General features: G+C 53.3%; 1 protein-coding gene across 2 annotated transcripts in view; it reads right to left on the bottom strand.

Annotated features, from left to right (window-relative positions):
• Positions 1-2,807: 2,807 nt before the first annotated feature.
• The window catches only part of DRAXIN (dorsal inhibitory axon guidance protein), a 30,709-nt gene continuing 16,016 nt past the window's right edge, over positions 2,808-17,500 (bottom strand). For both annotated transcript variants that reach the window (XM_066375069.1, XM_066375070.1), the window contains exons 2-7: positions 14,825-15,285; positions 12,069-12,259; positions 10,704-10,815; positions 10,232-10,321; positions 8,142-8,231; positions 2,808-3,334 (exon numbers count right to left, since the gene is read on the bottom strand). In XM_066375069.1, the coding sequence (XP_066231166.1) occupies positions 3,222-3,334; positions 8,142-8,231; positions 10,232-10,321; positions 10,704-10,815; positions 12,069-12,259; positions 14,825-15,285 (1,057 nt within the window). In that variant the 3' untranslated portion in view covers positions 2,808-3,221. The remainder of the gene's footprint in view (positions 3,335-8,141; positions 8,232-10,231; positions 10,322-10,703; positions 10,816-12,068; positions 12,260-14,824; positions 15,286-17,500) is intronic.

The raw sequence follows: 17,500 nt of genomic DNA, 5'->3' as shown, positions 1-17,500 counted from the left end.
GTATCTCTGGGGAATGGCCGTGAGACTCCCAGGAGGAATGCAGGAGGGCACAGGTGACTGTCCCAGCAGCTATTGATTTCCACTGGGGCCCCTGCTCAGCTCCCTCCACTGGGGTATATTTTTAAAAACTCATGAACCCATTATCTCAAAGCCACACACGCCAGCAGCTCTGCCCAGAGGCTGTGCCTGCTGCATCCAGCCGAGTCCAGAGCAGTTTTCCAAACCTCTTTGTCCACTGAATCCCTTGTCCTCTTTTCGAATGCAGCATCTCCTGGCCCCAGTGTCCCGGGGGACACACTTTGGGAAAAGAGTCTGAATGGTAACTTAGAAATGATCTTTGAATATCTGATGGATCATTAGCAAAGAACAGAACACCTACAAAAATTATCCTATAAAATAAATTTGCTAACCCGGGGTGCTTGTTGTGTGTTCGGCGCTGTTTGAAGCATGTTCTAAGGATTTTGCGATTACTGCTCACAATACCCTGATGAAGGAAGAGTTACTGTCTTCAGTATACAGATGGAGAAATCAAGGCACAGAGACCTTCAGGAGCATTTTTAAGGTCATGAGGGTGGTGAGAGGCAGAGCAGAACTCTGGCCACTAGCTGCACTCCCACAGTCAGTGGGACGAGAGCAGCGCTCGGGTCCAGCTCCACATTAGTCACCTGCAGAGCTTTGCAAACACAGGGAACCCGGACACAACCCAGACCAATTAAACCAGAGCCTTTGCCGGTGCGCCCCGGACATCAGTGCCTTTGAAAGTTCCCCAGATTATTTTAAGGGGCGGCCCAGGCTGAGACTAGTAGACTGGGGTAGGGGTCTGCAAACTGTGGCCTGAGGGGCAGACCCAACCCAGTGCCCGTTTGTATATAGTCCAGAAGTTTAGAGAGGTTTTCACATTTTTAAATGTGTTTTAGAGCATCTAGAGAAGAACAGTAGTTTGTGACATGTGAAAATTATATGAAATTCAAACCTCAGTATCCATGAATAGTTTTACTGGGGCAAAGCCTAAAATATGTATCTGGCTCTTTCTGGTAAAGTTTGCTGAGGCTGGATTAGAGGAAACTGCCTTTTGCACCAGCAGGAGAAACTTAAGATAGACCTAAGGAAGCACTTTCTGGCAGGGAGGTTTGTTAGACACTGAGTGGTTTTGGCATTCCTAACTCCAGAGATAAGAGGATTCCACTGCCACTTCCACCCCACCTTGTAGATGCCCCGTGGAGACAGCAATGGCAAACAGACAGCTAGACCCCGAATTTCCACCCACGGAACTCCCCTGGTGGGCAGTGAGAGTTCCGTGGGGCCGTCAGCTTTGTCCCAACCTTCTGTTCTCCGTTGCTAATGTCCAGGGCTATCTACCTGCTGCCCCCCAGACTGATTGTTGGATTTCCCGCCTGCGGCCATACCCTTGGGCCCTCTCACAATCTCTGATCAGCCACCATGTGGGGCACACACAGCAGGCGTTGTCTGCTCTCGAACAGACAAAACCGCTGGCAGATACGGGACTCGGTTCCCAAAGAGCTGGCTTTGATCTCTTTCAGCTTCCCTGGCCCACCCCGCGAGAGTTCCATGCCCATCGAACTTGAATAGGAGACAAGAGCAAGCGTGTTTGGTTTCTGCTAGATGAGTCTGCCTTCCTTGGTGCCAGACCCCTGACCCCAACTGATTTTCCCAGAGGAGTAAACAGCCCTGGCATCCTGTGGGCACGGCCCCTCCCTCTCAGGCTGTTCAGGCCTGCAAGGAATTTGGACGGGTAGGGCTTTTGTCATTTGAGATTTGGTTTGCCCTGGACCAGAAGGTTGGCTAGGTGTGAGATGTCAGGTGGGGGGATTCGGGTGGCCCCTAGAGCCAGCTCTGCATGGACAAACAGTCTGGGTGGGCAACATGGGTAAGGCCTATAGGGGTTAGCTTCAAGCACCTCAACCTCAGAGGTGCCCCCAATTCCTCAGTGGGCTCTGTGGCAGAAGTGCGGGGTGGGGGTCCTGGCACGGTCTCTGGGAGCCCCGGGAACCACTAAGATGGAGCAAAGTGGGTGCACGTGGGTGACGTGTGGATGTTTTGAGTCCGTGTTTGCATTAGATTCTCAAGGGGCATGAACTTCCAAAGCTAAAGAACCCCTAGGGTGGAAGGTGGCAGAGCAAGTCCAAGGCACGTCCCACGACTGGGTGAGCAGGGCCACAGGAATCCGAGCAACCCGTCCTACCTCAGCATGCCAGCTCCCAGGGTCAGGGGCCCACCTGCCCAAATCAGGCCTTATCAACAAGCCGGTGCTTAGCGCAGGTTTGCTTTTGTTTTAAAGATGATGCCTATTTGTCCAGGGATGTAAAGGAGCAGGTGGTGACTGCAGCTTCACACCAGTGAAAGGGCTCCCGGGGAACACGCCTCTCTCACTGAAGGCCCTGCAGAGCCTGGAATAAGGCCTTAGTTGTGAAGGAGCGAGAACATGGGCTGTGGAACCGGATGACCTTGGGTCAGGTTCTGATCACAGCTCCACATCTATTCCCCAAGATAAGGGTGGGTGCTCTCAGTGAGGTCCCAGGACCAGTGGCATGGGCAGGCCCCCGGAGCTTGTTGGAGAGGCAGAATCGATTGAACGGGGAATCTGCATTTTCACCACTCTCCCCTCCCCGCCCCGTCCCCCGGGGATTGGTACACAGGTTAAAGATTGAGGAGCACTGATCTGAGACCCTAGGCAAATTATGTGACTCAGTTGAGCTTCAGTTTCCTCACCTGTAAAATGGTGATAATGCTTACTTACTTTAGAAGGTCATGTGATAACAAAATGGGATAACGTATGCCACGCGTTTAGCACAGTGCCTGATACATAAGAGGTGTCTTGTATTCATCTCTGCCCTTGAATTCCCTGCCAGGGAGTTTCTATTTCTTTTCCGTTCAAAAACCTCTTCATTTTTTTAAACTTGAAGCTGTTGCAGTGCTGCGGTAGGACGGTAGAGGGCACTCTTGACATTGCCATCGCGGAAAATCCGGCCGAGCTGATCCCCTGGGGGTGGTAGGTGCGGATGTACTGCTGCAGGGCTCCTAGGCAGACGCAGTTCCCCGGAGCTCCCTCCCCGGGCTGAGGGTCCTGGGCTGGAGTCTGTAGCCCCAGACATCTGTCCCCTACTTGCTTTCCCATTGCTAGTTATAAACAAATCGCTGGTTTCTCCAAACCTCCAGCGCTCAGTCCCCAGGCCTGCTGGGAGGTGCCTCAATCTGGGCCGCTAGACATTGATGAAGGATCCCAGGTCACCGTTGACCATCTCAGGCTCCACACAGCGCCCCTTCCTCCGTGTGACCCTGCGGTTCCGGTGGAATTTGGCGTAGCAGCGCAGCCCTGAGCCAAGGGAGACAAGGGGGTCAGGGGTGCACCAGGCCAGTCCCCTCCCCACTCTGCCCCACACAACCCTCTGGGACCCCAGTACCCTCTCACCGCCACCCCCTTCCTTATTCTGCCCTACAACCAACGCATCCTCCACACCGCAGCCTGAATATGGAGGAAGGGAAGGGTGACATGGAGCTCAGCGGATATTTAGGTCCAGGAAACTATTATTCTGTGTGATACTGTAATAGTGAATGAAAGTCATTATGCATTTGCCAAAAACCACAGAACGTACAACATGACGAGTGAACCCTCACATATACTATGGACACAAGATAGTAATGTATCCAGGTTGGTTCATCAATTGTAAAAAGTGTACCACAGTAACATGAGATAATAGGGAAAACTACAGGAGGAGAACTCCGTGTTTTCTGCACAATTTTTCTATCAAACTAAAACCACTTTAAGAGTCTGTTAAAAAGTTTTTAAGGGAATGCAGCTCTGGCTGGATAGCTCAGTTGATTAGAGAATCATCCCAAAGGGCAGAGGTTGCCAGTTTGATCCCCAGTCAGGGCATAAGCAGGAACAGAGAGATGTTGCTGTCTCTCTCTCCCGTCCTCTCTCGCTAAAATCAATCAGTCAATCAAGGCCTGTGGTGGCGCAGTGGCTAAAGCATCAACCTGGAATGCTGAGATTGCTGGTTCAAAATCCTGGGCTTGCCTGGGAGTTGGTGCTTCCTGCTCCTCCCCCCTCCCCTCTTTCCTCTCTAAAATGAATAAAATCGTAAAAAAAAAAAAAAAAAAAAAAAAAAAAATTCAATCAATTCCTCAATCAAGGAATGCAGATTCTGCCCTCCACTCTAAAACCTCTCCATTGTATTCAAAAAGAAATCTAACTTCAGTCTTCTCACTTTTCCTCATATATCTAGCTATCTCCTGTCTCAGGACCTTTGCACTTGCTGTTTGTTCTCTCAGCCAGAAATCCCTTCTCCAAGCTTTTTGCTTAGCTGGCTCCTTCATGGTCTCCAGGTCTCAAAGAGACCCTTCCCTGACCGCCCTAAGTAAAGAAGCTGTGGCCTTCCTGGTGCACCCACAGGAGTGTTTTCTGGCTGTGGCTCTTTCCACATGCCACAGGCGCCCCCTGAGATACATGGGTAGATATACTTTTCATTTAAGGTCACATCCTCTTGATGGTGGGGGAAAGAGATGTTAGTGTGACCTGAGCAAATCCCTACATTTCAGGTGAGGAGTGACCAGAGAGACAGAGAGAGAGAGAGAGAGAGGACATTGCTACTTTAATATTCAACTATGTCACTGTCAAAAGCATAAAGAGACTGCTGTGAAGTTTGTGGTAGGTGGCCTAGAATCAACACCTGGGTCACTGGGCCTTTAGAACTATGGCCACACAAATGACCCTTGGGAGCGGACAGAGGACTCATGAACAGGAATGGTTGGTAGCCACAGAAGCCATTCCATAACCCTCCAGAACCCAGGCTGGCCTTGACTGCTTGGCTTCAGCCCTGAGCCCCATTTTCAGTGTTTTGAGATATCTCAGGAATCCTGGTCCTCATGAGGATTCCTGGCACCCCTAGATCCCTCTGGTGTGGCATCTTGGTGACAACCTCCTCCTGGACCATCTTTAATGAGCTGCCCGAACTGTCACTTCCACTCTTCATTCTTTTTTGAGCCTGAGTCTCCAGGGAGGAAGGGAGAGTTTCAATGAAATCAGCCCTTGTGAGGGATCAGCAGAAATGAGCAGATGGGGCTTTATTTGAGACATAGCTTTTGGACTCCTGGAAGTTGTCCCCTCCCACCTGAGGTCCAAGGAGAGAGGAAAGCAAGAAGGTGGGGGAGGAAGAGGGGAAGGTGAAGGAAAAGGGAGGAAGAAGGAGGGGGGAAGGAAGGAAGGAAAGGAGTGAGGGAGTGTGGGAGGAAGGAAGGAAGGAAGGAAGGAAGGAAGGAAGGAAGGAAGGAAGGAGGGAAGGAGGGAGGGAGGGAGGGAGGGAGGGAGGAGGGAGGGAGGGAGGGAGGGAGGGAGGGAGGGAAGGAAGGAAGGAAGGAAGGAAGGAAGGAAGGAAGGAAGGAAGGAAGGAAGGAAGGAGAAGGATGGATTCCTGGGGAGAGGGGCTGGTGCCACCATTGAGCATCCAACCGGGAACCAGCTAGGCATGTGCAGCTCAGTAGGGCCAAGTCCCCCTCACTCCGGTAGGCTGGACCTGGCGGCCAGGGACTGAGGTCTGGCCCCACTGCTGTTCTGGGCTACCTAGACTGGAGGGCCTCCTACCTATACCGCCCCTCAGTGTCGTCCTCTGTGGACTGGGGCCCCAACCCTGCACACGGATATCAGAAGGCAGCTTCCCAGCACCTCCCTGCCTCCCAGCTGGTCCTTCCTGTCTTCATTCCTGACCCCCACAGCTCTGCAGCCACAATGAACTTCTTCTTTTTTTTTTTTAATTAATTGATTAAGAGAGAGGCAGGAAGGGAGAGAGATGAGAAGCATCAACTTGTAGTTGCATCACTTGTTGTTCATTGATTGCTTCTCATACATACCTTGACCGAAAGGCTCAAGCTGAGCCAGTGACCCCTTGCTCAAGCCGGCAACCTTTGGGCTCCAGCCAGTGACCCTGGGATCATGTTGATGATCCCGGGTCCAAGTCAGCAACCCCATGCTCAAGCTGGTGAGCCTGCACTCAAGCCAGATGATCCCACACTCAAGCTGGCAACCTTGGGGTTTCAAACCTGGGTACTCAGTGTCCCAGGTCAATGTTCTATCCACTGCGCCACCACTGTACAGGCCACATTAAACTTTTAACCCCCAAGTCAGACCGTGTCGCTCCCATCTTTATAACCTTCCTGCAACTTCCAATTACAAATCAAACAAGGCCAACATGGTCCTGTGTGATCATCCAGACTGGCTTCCCCCACCTCCCCGTGGCCACTGGGCGCCAGGCCCGCTCACCCCACCAGCCTCTTTCCTGCCTGAGATCCTTTTTCTTCCCTGCCTCTTGCTTGGGACTCTTCCCCACTCTCCCCTCCCCAATCTTCAGGTGGCTGGTTCCACTGTCCAGGCCTGCCCATCCTGTCTGAAACAACCCAGACTTGCCGTCAGACCTCCAGACTATTTTCTTTTTTTTTTTTTAATATTTTATTTATTGATTTTTAGAGAGAGAGGAGTGGGAGAGAGAGAGAAGGGGGAGGAGCAGGAAGCATCAACTCCCATATGTGCCTTGACCAGGCAAGCCCAAGGTTTCGAACCGGCGACCTCAGTGTTCCAGGTCGACGCTTTATCCCACTGCGCCACCACAGGTCAGGCCAGACTATTTTCTTTACAACCCTACTCTCTAAAGACATCTGATCGATTTATTAGCTTATTGTCTGCTCATCTCACTAGAATGGACTCTGTGGGTGCAGGGCTTGCTGGAGCTTTTAGTGGCTGAATCCCCTGTGTCCGGAACAGTCCCAGACACCTAGTAAGTACTCAACAAGTTTTTCTTGACTGAAGGGATGGATAACTGGACCTACGTACGTAGTGTTATTGCTTTCACGACGGATAATTTTTAGAGTAATGTGAGCAAAAATAGGGCAGGTATCTCATGATAGTTCACAGAGGAACCAAGACCAAATCTCCCCACTCGGGAGATATAAACACTAATTGAATACTGAATGATACTGAGTAATTCGTGTTCATTTTCGGTATTTCATTTTTTAAAGAGTATTTGTCTTTTAGAGCTAGACACTGAAATATTCACAGCTGAAGTATCTCTAAACTCCCAGGCGTTGCTTCAAAATCCTACTGGCATGAGGGATGGGCAGGGGAGAGGTGGCACCGACAGGCAGTGGGTTGGCAATTATGAAGCTGGGCGATGGAAAATAGGGCTTTGCTATTCTGACTCCTAGTCTGATATATGTTTATAATTTTTTCAGAATACAAAATTAAAAGTAGTGCCCAACCTGTGGTGGCACAGTGGATAAAGCATTGACCTGGAATGCTGAAGTTGCCAGTTCGAAACCCTGGGCTTGCCTGGTCAAGGCACATATGGGAGTTGATGCTTCCTGCTCCTCCCCCTTCTCTCTCCCTTTCTCTCTAAAAATGAATAAATAAAATCTAAAAAAAAAAAACAAACTAATCCCCTACTTTTCTAGTTGTGTGAGTTCAGACAAGTCACTTAGCCTCTCTGCCTCAGTTTGCTGATGTGTAAAATGGGGGCCATAATAACTGGATGGCTGTGAGGATTAAGGAAACATGAGGATTACAAAGGGTGATGTGAATAAAGTGCCTAGTACAGAGCCCAACATACTTGGGCACACCTGGGCAGGAGGGCACCTACTGCTCCCAGTGGGAGCTCAGAGTTAAAGAGATAGCAGGCCAAGTGCATCCTCCCCTGTGGTGTGCTGGGAAATTCACCCCCCAGCCCTGTTATCATACTTGGAATGCCTCCCCTGGGATAGAATTCTGGCCTTCTCAGGTTTGATCTTATTTAAAGAGATAGGCTCCTCTCTCCTCCCTTCTCCCGGCTCCAGATCATGGGAGATCATGCCAGCTTGTATTTCAAGAGGCGAGAAAAGCAAATCTGAGAAACTATGCCAAGAATCAGGCCTAAATGAGTTCACAGATTGCGAAGGCATGGAGCAAAGCTGTTCTCACTCACGGCTTCGGCTCCCAAGGGATTCTCCCACCTCCTCCTTCGCTGCGGGCCCCTCGGCCCACCCTCCTCCAGGAAATCGTGTCCCCCACTCAGTGCAGAACCAGCCTCAAGGAGAGAGGGAGGGTCTGTGGTTCTCAGAGCGGGAGGGATCCCCCACACCGGGGGAGCGGGGCTCACCTTCCACACACATGCAGTCGTCGAAGCATTTGTTGTTGAGACCCCGGTTGTGGGGCGTGCAGAGATGCTCCCGCAGGTCACAGCAGGTCCCTGCCAACACGGCAAGCACACGTGGTCAGCCAAGCTGAGCGGACCCGCCCCACCGCCCGGCACAAGGCCCCACTGGACAGGAGATCCATCATCTCTGTGGCAGGGCCATGCCCTGGCAGGGTGGGGCCATCTGGTGTGCGAGGCTCCCAGCCGGAACCACTGATGGATGTCACAGTCAAGGCCCCTGCAGGCAGGTGGCAGAGACCCCAGCTGCCCCAGATGGGCAGTTGATTGATCATGGGAGGAGCGGAGGCTGGGTGGGATCACCTCCCGGGGAGAGCGGGTGGGACAGCTGGGGGCCTGCCAGGTGTAGGGTCAGCGTGGAGCTGAGGAGGGGGCACTCAAGGATCGCCGACACCAATGTCCTCTTTGGACAGATGGGCAAACTGGAGCCCCCTGGGAGCAGCGAGATCCCCCAAGGTAGGCCCAAGGCCCACCATGGAGCCTGCTCTCGGAGCGACTGTCCAGTTGGCCCAAACTCCAGCCTTTTCTTTCTGCTCAGGGTGAAAACAATGGTTTGAAAAGAAAACAGCCTGTTGGGGAGCCGGTGGTCTGGCGCATACAATGCCAAATGCTGGTCCAGTGGCTGTTTTGTAGCATATTCTGGCCCCTGAATGAACCATGTGGCACCGTGGAGGTGTGTTACTAGGATCTTCCCCCGGATGGCATTTGCTGTCCAGCAGTGAGGAGAGCAGTTAGCTGTTAGCACCTTCAAGATGTCATACTGGGCCCAGGTCACGCTGTCCCTTGAGCAGCCCCAGCCCATGACTGGCATGGAGAGGGTACCAGGCCGGGCCATTTCCGCCCACAGGGGTCCTGCTCTAGCAGTCGATCTTTGCTCTGGATTGCCCCCATGCCTGGAGGAGACTGCATCCCAGGTGTCCTGTCCATTTGTGCTCCTCCCCCTTTCTCCATTCACAGGCCTTACCCCCCACACCCCGTACCCCCCTAACCTCCTACACAACTGACCCCACAGCACTAGATGCTCCTTGGAGGTTCCAGCTAACTAGGACCAACACCTTAGGGCATCATCAAAGCATCAGGCCCCTTGCTTAAAAAAAAAAAAATTACTTACTAATTTTAGAGAGAGAGGAAATGAGAGAGAGAGAAATACTGATTTGTTGTTCCACTTATTTATGCCTTCATTGGTTGTTTCCTGTATGTGCCCTGACCAGGAATCGAACCCACAACCTTGGCATATTGAAGCAACTCCAGGCCCCTTGCTTTTAGACTGTCTTGATGGGCACAGCTGCTAAACAGGTGAGGATGTCATCAAAACATCTGCAAGAAAAGCCTGGCAGTGTCATGATGTGCCACGGGCAGAATTAAGCCCGACCAGATTTTAGAAGGAAGTCGGGAGAGGGGTCACGCTGACTTAAGGCAGCACGTGGGGCAGTGGCTCAGCAGGCAGACTCAGGTGTGAGCCACCTCTTAGCTGTGTGACCTTGGGTGAGACACTTAGCCCCTCCGGGGCTCAGTTTCCTTGCCTGAAAACTGGGGATGACAGGGTCTTTTTCTCTGGGTTGCGATGAGGATTAAACAAAATGTGACAGCAACTCTCAGTAACGTGATAACTGGAGTTGTTACTACTAATTATCCCCTAGAGCAGTGGTCCCCAATCTTTTTTGGGCCACGGACCGGTTTAATGTCAGAAAATATTTTCATGGACTGGCCTTTAGGGTGGGACGGATAAATGTATCACGTGACCGAGACAAGCTTCAAGAGTGAGTCTTAGACGGATATAACAGAGGGAATCTGGTCATTTTTTAAAAATAAAACATTGTTCAGACTTAAATATAAATAAAACAGAAATAATGTAAGTTATTTATTCTTTCTCTGTGGACTGGTACCAAATGGCCCACAGACCGTTACCGGTCTGTGGCTCGGGGGTTGGGGACCACTGCCCTAGAGGGTTATGCACCCAAAGGCCCTCCTCATTAGTCCCCCCCAAGGTCCCCAGCACCCAGCCTAGTGCCTTGAACATGATGTTGGTCTGGTACCTGGCAAGCAGTCTTGGTGATGGTCGCATGGCTCTCCTTCGGCTGGTGATGTTTCATTGCCATCACTAAAGAGTTTCCCCCGGTTTTTGTCTGGGGACAAGAAGAAGACCTGCCGTCAGAAGTTGCAGAGCAGAGCAGAGATTGGGCACACAAGTGCCAGTATCAGAGTGGTCATACCACCATGCCCACAGCATGGCCTGGACACTCTGCCTCCAGTAATCTCCTTTCTAAAACGGGTCAACAGCAGCATGGACCTAACATTTGTTGTTGTTTTTTTCAGAGTAAAATGAGTTGATACACAGAAAGCGCTTGGGATGTGGTAAGTACTTGATAGTGGTCTTTCTATTTGGGGTGTCCGTTCCAGTGTGGACTTCATGCTCCACCCGTCCCCCACTTGGGACATCTGCAGGTCATGCTGGTAGCGGGGAAGGGCAGGGAGACCACGCATGCGGGGGCGGGTAAGTGGAGGTACCTTTTCTTTTTGCAGAGGGCCAGACCTCAGGTTTTAAGTCTTCGTAATCAGTCCAGTCGAACAAGGCCATGTCCAGCGTGGGCAGCACCTCTCCGTCAGGCCTGGACTGAACCTGCAGGAAGGATGCGGGCGGGGAAGAGGGAAGCAAAAATATGGGGGCCCCAGGGCTGGAGAGCAAAGGAGGGGCTCCACAGAGGCCAGCTCATCCTTGGCTAGCTTCCCAGCCCGGGGCATCTATGCAGTCACCTGAGGTTTCTGCTCTAGCTATCACCTGGGTACTCGCCTCACTTTACATCCAGGCAGAATGGTGCCTGCAGGGAACCCGTCAGATGGAGCCATCCATCATACCCTCTGAGGGCGGGGCTGGGAAGGCAGTCACGCCTGCTCAGGGTCGCCATCTCCATGCAGAGGCAGTTGGATGAAGCCAGCCGCTCACGTCCCTGCCCATTCTTCCCCCTGCAGAAGTCAGCAGCTCTCCATGGAGCTGTTGAGACCGTGACCACGGCTCTGTTCCACTCGCAGACAGCCCCAGGCCAGCTGTGTCGGGACTGGATCTGCCCACAGTAAGACATAGGCAATAACAGCACCTTCCCGGGCAAGGTGCTCAATGCAGGGACTTCAGGAAGCTCACAACGGTGGAGACAACCCTGTGTTCTTTGGGGATGGTCCATTGCTTTTATCAGAATCTCAGGGGACCCAAAAAGAGAATTAAGAAAGATCTACTGCTAAAATTGAAAAGTTATTTCCTTCCATCTATATTTTATTCATCATTTTAAATGACATAATTTTTAAAAGTATTTCCAAGCTACAGAACAAGTGCAATGATGCACATCTTGTTATTTGCAAGAATGATGCAATGAACTCCCATGTTCCCTTCTTCTGGACCTTCCAGGGGTCGCAGACTGGCCACATGTGCTTGCCTGCACGCTCTCCATATGCCTGTCTCAAAGGTTTGAAGCAGATGCTAAGTGTTAACTAATGCTTATCAATTCTGGCTTGTGGGGACGTGGTTTTTTACAGTCTCATTATTCTCTGAACTTTTTGGTATGTATAAAATTCTTTGCCCAGAGCCTTGTTCTTCTCAATGTAGAGACCAGTGTCCTGAGTGGGCACTGGCTTCCTTGGCTGTCCCTAGAGTGAGCCCCCAGGACCACTTTCTCCTGGACAGTGGCAGCCCTTTCAGAATGGAGTGCCCACTGGGCTGTAGCTGGTCTGGATGGGCATCAGGAGACTTGGTTTCCAGCTAGCTAGTGCCGGTGGCCTCCACCAATTCCCTCCCACCCCTGTTCCTCAGTCTCCCTAAATGTACTAAGAGGGGTTTGTATAATGTGGTCTCAAGGACTCTTCTGGCCCCAAGGCCCTTACCTGGGACCACAGGGACGTGACAGGCAGGATCAGGGACTCCTCCGTGGCAGGTGCTGCCTCAAAGGTGGTTAGGTAGAGTATGGTAGGGGCCAGGCTGGTGGAGGATTCCTCCATTGCGGCATCTGGGGCGTGGTCTTCGGAGAGCTCCACCTTCTTCATTAGGGAGCTGGGCCCTCGGACCAAGGCTCGGCCTGAGACAAGGAGTGGGAAATACAGGTCCTTTATCTGCTTGCCACCCTGCATCAGCCCAGAACCCACATTTCCTGCTGCAAACAAGGGGGCAGCAGGCATCCCGTGACAAGCCTGACAAGCAGTTGGCTCAGCGAACATCTCTTCTGCCCACTCTCGGGGGGAGGTGGAAACCAGGGACTGGGGGTGGGGGAATTGTCTTAGATAAACTCAGTGTTGCCTGAGGATTCTCAATCTATTTTTTTTTTTTTTTTTTTTTTTTTTTTTTTGTATTTTTCTGAAGCTGGAAACGGGGAGAGACAGACAGACTCCCACATGCGCCCGACCGGGATCCACCCGGCACGCCCACCACGGGGCGATGCTCTGCCCTTCTGGGGCGTCGCTCTGTCGCACCAGAGCCACTCTAGTGCCTGGGGCAGAGGCCAAGGAGCCATCCCCAGCGCCCGGGCCATCTTTGCTCCAATGGAGCCTTGGCTGCGGGAGGGGAAGAGAGAGACAGAGAGGAAGGAGAGGGGGAGGGGTGGAGAAGCAGATGGGCGCTTCTCCTGTGTGCCCTGGCCGGGAATCGAACCCGGGACTTCTGCACGCCAGGCTGACGCTCTACCACTGAGCCAACCGGCCAGGGCCAGGATTCTCAATCTAAAGCAACATTCCAGCAAGTCCAAGTCTGGGTTGGCTGGGTGCAGCCAAGGGTGTAAGCACAACAAGTGGGAACTAATAGGATTAGCTATGGAAGGCTTCCTGGAGGAGGTACAGTTTGAGTATGAGAGCAACAGGATGAGTCCGCAGGGGGAGAAGACTTTGAGAAGTGAGAGCTGAAGCTTATCACACACAAGCAGGTGCTTGCTGTGTGGTGATAATTGTCCCCCTGCGTGCTGAATACCTGCGGTGGGGGAGGGCCCTGTTGTACACCTGATGCTGCTTTACAACCACTGTTTCATGAGCTCTGCAGGAGCTGTGGGAGGAAGTACTCTTTCAGCCTCATCCAGGGGACTGAAGCACAGAGAGGTTAAGAGACTTGCCTGAAGGCACATAGCTGGTAAGTATTGAAGTCTGAACTTGAACCCAGCTCCACCTAAGTGTAATGTAAAATCGATACTTTTAACCACCAGTGCCACCTTCTAAGATACATGGGCATGAGGTAGGGTGAGTGTGACTAGACAGAGTTGGGGTGGTTGGGAACGAAGGGGCTTCAACAGGAGCTGGATGGCCCAGGCTCCTCCTTGCCCCTTTTTCTCAGGCAAGATCTGTCTTTAAGGTTGGTTGGGTCAGTTGGGATCACTCCACTCTCCAGAAATGAGTCCCAGAGTAGAAAGGCCACTTAGGGACGACCAGATCTTCTGCATTCATTTTCCAGCTGGTCAGCAGGGCTGGGCCTGGCCTCTAGCCCTCTGACTTGCAGGTGGGTTTGGAGGTCCCAGTAGGCCTGGCAGGGAGGCAAGCCCCAGCTGTTTGCAGCAGAAGGTGGGCCTGAGACTTCACCACCCCCACCTCCTCCAGAACCCCTGCCCCATTCATGACTGCAGCACTAGACCTGCCCCTAGAGGCAGTCTTGTCACATGAAGACTTGGAAGCCGAGATTGCAGGTGTAAGCTGGAGGCTAGGTGGACTGGGGAGGAGCCAGCGGGGGAGGAGCCAGCTGGGCGGAGCCACTGGGAAATGTCTGTTCAGAGATGGAAAGCGCAGAGGGGAGGGGATGGCGGGATGCTCCCAGTGGGCAATCAGATGCTCATAGGGAGTTGGGAATGTGGAGGAAACTTAAAGGAAGGTGAGGATGGCTGGGGAGTGGGGAGCACCGCATGAAACAAACAAGGATGTGACGCCTCTTCTGGGACATCTGTAGCCAGGTTGCAGGACACTGATTCAGCACCAAGAGAAAGCTGAGAATTAATTCGGAACAACTGCTCATCATCCCTGCCACTTGTCAGGCACCATTCTAAGCACTCTGCATATCAAGTCCTCTCTGAATCTACACTGAGGGTAGATGGGGCCCTTAGCTTCATTTTGCAGAGGAAGAAACAGAGGCACAGAGGTGACTTGCCCAGGGCTATGCAGCTAGCTAGTAAACAGTGGAGCTAGGATCTGGACTTGGGCAGATCTGGCCTCAGAGTCTAAGCCTTCAGCCCCTGCTCGATGCTTCAGAGTTGTTTAAGTGATGTCCTTGGAGGGCATTGAACTGGTCCATCTCTACTCAGTAGGACAGATTTAGGTCAGATACAAAGTGGAACTTCCCGAGTTAGGAAGATCCTTTATTGATAAGACTAAGTTCCTACTGCCACAAGTCCCTCTCCTCCACCCATGCTCCAGCCCCAGGCCTCTGCAAGCCTCCTCCCCTTACCAGATCCCTCTGACTTTAGTGAGACCCCCTCCCCTCCTCTGGGTGTCCACTGCCTGCCTCCTTTGGGGCTGCCGGATGTCTTCTCAGGGATTCACACCGTTGACACTCCCTCCAGGCCTGCTCCTGCTCCTGAAGTCCCCTTGGCCGTTTGGATTTGAGCCCTCTCCCCTCCCTTACCCCGTCCCTCCCTTCCATCGTAGGACCCTAGCCATCCCAGACCTTTAGCTACCTCTGTGGAGTTTCAACCTCTCCCTGCGTCTCTTGTGCTCCCTGCCACGTTTCTTCATCCTCTCTGATCCTGGAGACCGGTTCTCCTTCTCAGGGTAGGGCAATGCCAGCCCCAAGAGCAAATTCTTGTCCTGCAGCAGGCCTGCAGGACTTTGCCCCGGCAGCAGCTCCCCCGCCCCTGGAAGCCTGGAGGCCTGCCTGGTAGAGGTGACCACAGCTCCATCCTGGGCCCAGCCAGGCATTCCTGGGCCCCGCTCCTTCTTGCCCAGACCCCGCCGGTGGTGGTGGCTCGCCTGGGGTGTCCATAGTGCTGGGCCTGGGAGGTTGATGTGATTTTCAGGGAGGTGTCGAGCAGGGGTTCCAGGTCCCAGGGAGCTGGCCAGACTGAGCTCCAGAAGCACCAGGAAGGCAAGGAACAGCATGGGGGCAATGTGGGTGGTGGGTCCAGCCATGGGCTCCTCCCTGCAAGAAAAGCAGCATGTGAGGGGCCAGCTGGGCAGCCCTCCTCCACTTCCCCCCTCCCAAATTCTCTCCTTACATCACTACAGCCCCGTGTTTCTCAACAGGAGTAGAGAGGGACTTGTCCCCTAGAGGGCGTTTGGCAAATTCTACAGACAGTTTTGGGTGTCAGAACTGGACAGTGCTACTACTGACTCTTCGGGTGGAGGCCAGAAATGCTGTCACACACCCTACCAGTGCTCAGGACAGTTCCCCACGACAGACTCTCCGGCCCAAGGACCACAATGCTGAGGCTGAGAAGACCCGGTGTAAATAGCTTAAGCGGTGTCCGGGGTCTAGACTAGACTAGAATTCTTTTCTCTGCTGCCTTTTGCTGAAGTGCCTGGAAGGCGCTCAGAATTCCGCCTCCAGTTCCCGGGACTTGACTCAAAGCCTAAATGCAAACAAATGGAATCATAGCATTTGAGCACGTGCCGAGCCTCCAGCAGGAAGTGTGTTCAGTGCTTTGTGTGAGTTTGTGTCACTTTGTCCTTTCAACCATGCTCTGCTGCTGCTCCTATGATTTTCTGAAGTGGAGGTTAAGGCTCAGAGAGGTGAAGTCACAGCAAAGAAATGTCATTTATGGACTTCTTATGCCTGTGCTTGGAACCAGCATACGGCTATCCCTGGACCTCCTGGTTCTGTCATTGTCCCTTTGTTCCTCCTCTGTCTAGGCAAGTTCTGACGCGGCACTGTCCCTGCTGGCCTGAGGGGTGTGACTCTGAACCCTGCAGGTGAAGTGAGCTGACAGCCCCCCATTCCCCACTGGAGGTGGGGCCTCCTCAGGAGACCCTCTGCTCTCCCCCACACCGGGGTAAGAATCAGGCCCCTGTGAGTTCCAGAGGGCCTTGCAGCGCAGGCTTGTGAAGCCTGTGGCTGGGGACAGTGTAGGTATCTGCTGGGCTCTGAAGACCACCCCCTATGGCCCCTGCCCCACAGCACCCACGCCTGCACCGTTCTCACTGCATCTGGACAAGCTTGGCATCAGGTTAGCCAGGCTGACTGAGTTGTTATGGCCTCCAGGGGCCGCCTGAGCATTCCGTTAGGCTCACACAGGTGCGCATGCCTGTTTTCTAGTGATTTGTGGCCATGTCAGTGCTTGCATGTCTCCCTCCCTCCAGCCCCCTCAGTTTCTGCAGCCCCTCACCGGCCCCACCCCCCGGCTCACCTTTAGCCAACCCTGCCTGGGGGGGGGGTGTCTTTCAATGGGTGGGGAGGGCAGGTGGGACAGGGAGGCAGGGGCAGGACCAGGCTGACCCATTCAGAGAGGGCTGGGGGGCTGGAGAGAGGGAAACAGCTCCTCCCTGCTCACTGGGCCACACGCTGCCCTTCACCCTGCTCTCCCTTCTCCCAGGCCTGGCCTGGCCTGGCGTATCCTGGTTCCCTGGGAGGCTGGGGCCAGGGCCTCCTCTGCCCTCTGCCCTGCTCTGCTCTTCCTAGGACCATGGGAAGAGAAAGAGGCTGTCCCATCACTTCTCATCTCATCCCCTCCCTGGAGCCACCTGCGTATCCTGGGCGAGCCTTGGAGAGCTGTGTGGGACTCTGGGATGGGCTTGTTGTGACAACCCCCATCTCATCCCACATCCTTCTGTTCCTAAGACTACGAACTCAGAAGCCCTGGCCTGATTTCCTGTCCACCTGGCAGGGAACAGGAGCTTCTGCCCCCTCAGCCTCACGTACGAGGGTCCTGAGGTTGAGGCTCAGGCAGGTGAGCAGCTGGACTGGAGGAGGGGGTCCATTTTAAGGGGCTGTCAGTCAAGGATTGTTCCCCTACCAGGGACCCCTGGCACCCTCTTTTCAGGACTGAGGCAGGTGCAGACTAATCTGCATGCTGGCATTTAGCAGACTTCACCCTCTGCTCCCCAGACTGAGAAATGCTCTGAGTCTCTGTAGATGCGGTCTCTGACCCAGCCCTGCCCTTCTGTTTGGCAGGGACACCGACAGCCTGGGGGAAGCCACAGAGTGCCCGCATCAATAGGGAATCTTTAAGGTGTTGGCCAATGAATAGATTCTCCATCCTGGAGTGGGGAGAAGCAAGGAAGGACACCCAAACAATGGGTGCAAGAGTCCAGATGGGGCTGGGCAGAGGGGTGAGGGCTAGGCAGACTCATGGGTGTGCACAGGCAGCTTGCTGTCCCTGCGATACACACAAGCAGCCTCTGAGCTCAGTGATCAGCCT

Source organism: Saccopteryx leptura, chromosome 3 (genome assembly GCF_036850995.1).
Source record: "Saccopteryx leptura isolate mSacLep1 chromosome 3, mSacLep1_pri_phased_curated, whole genome shotgun sequence".
Classification (NCBI taxonomy): Eukaryota; Metazoa; Chordata; class Mammalia; order Chiroptera; family Emballonuridae; genus Saccopteryx; species Saccopteryx leptura.
This window is presented reverse-complemented; position numbering and strand designations above follow the sequence as displayed.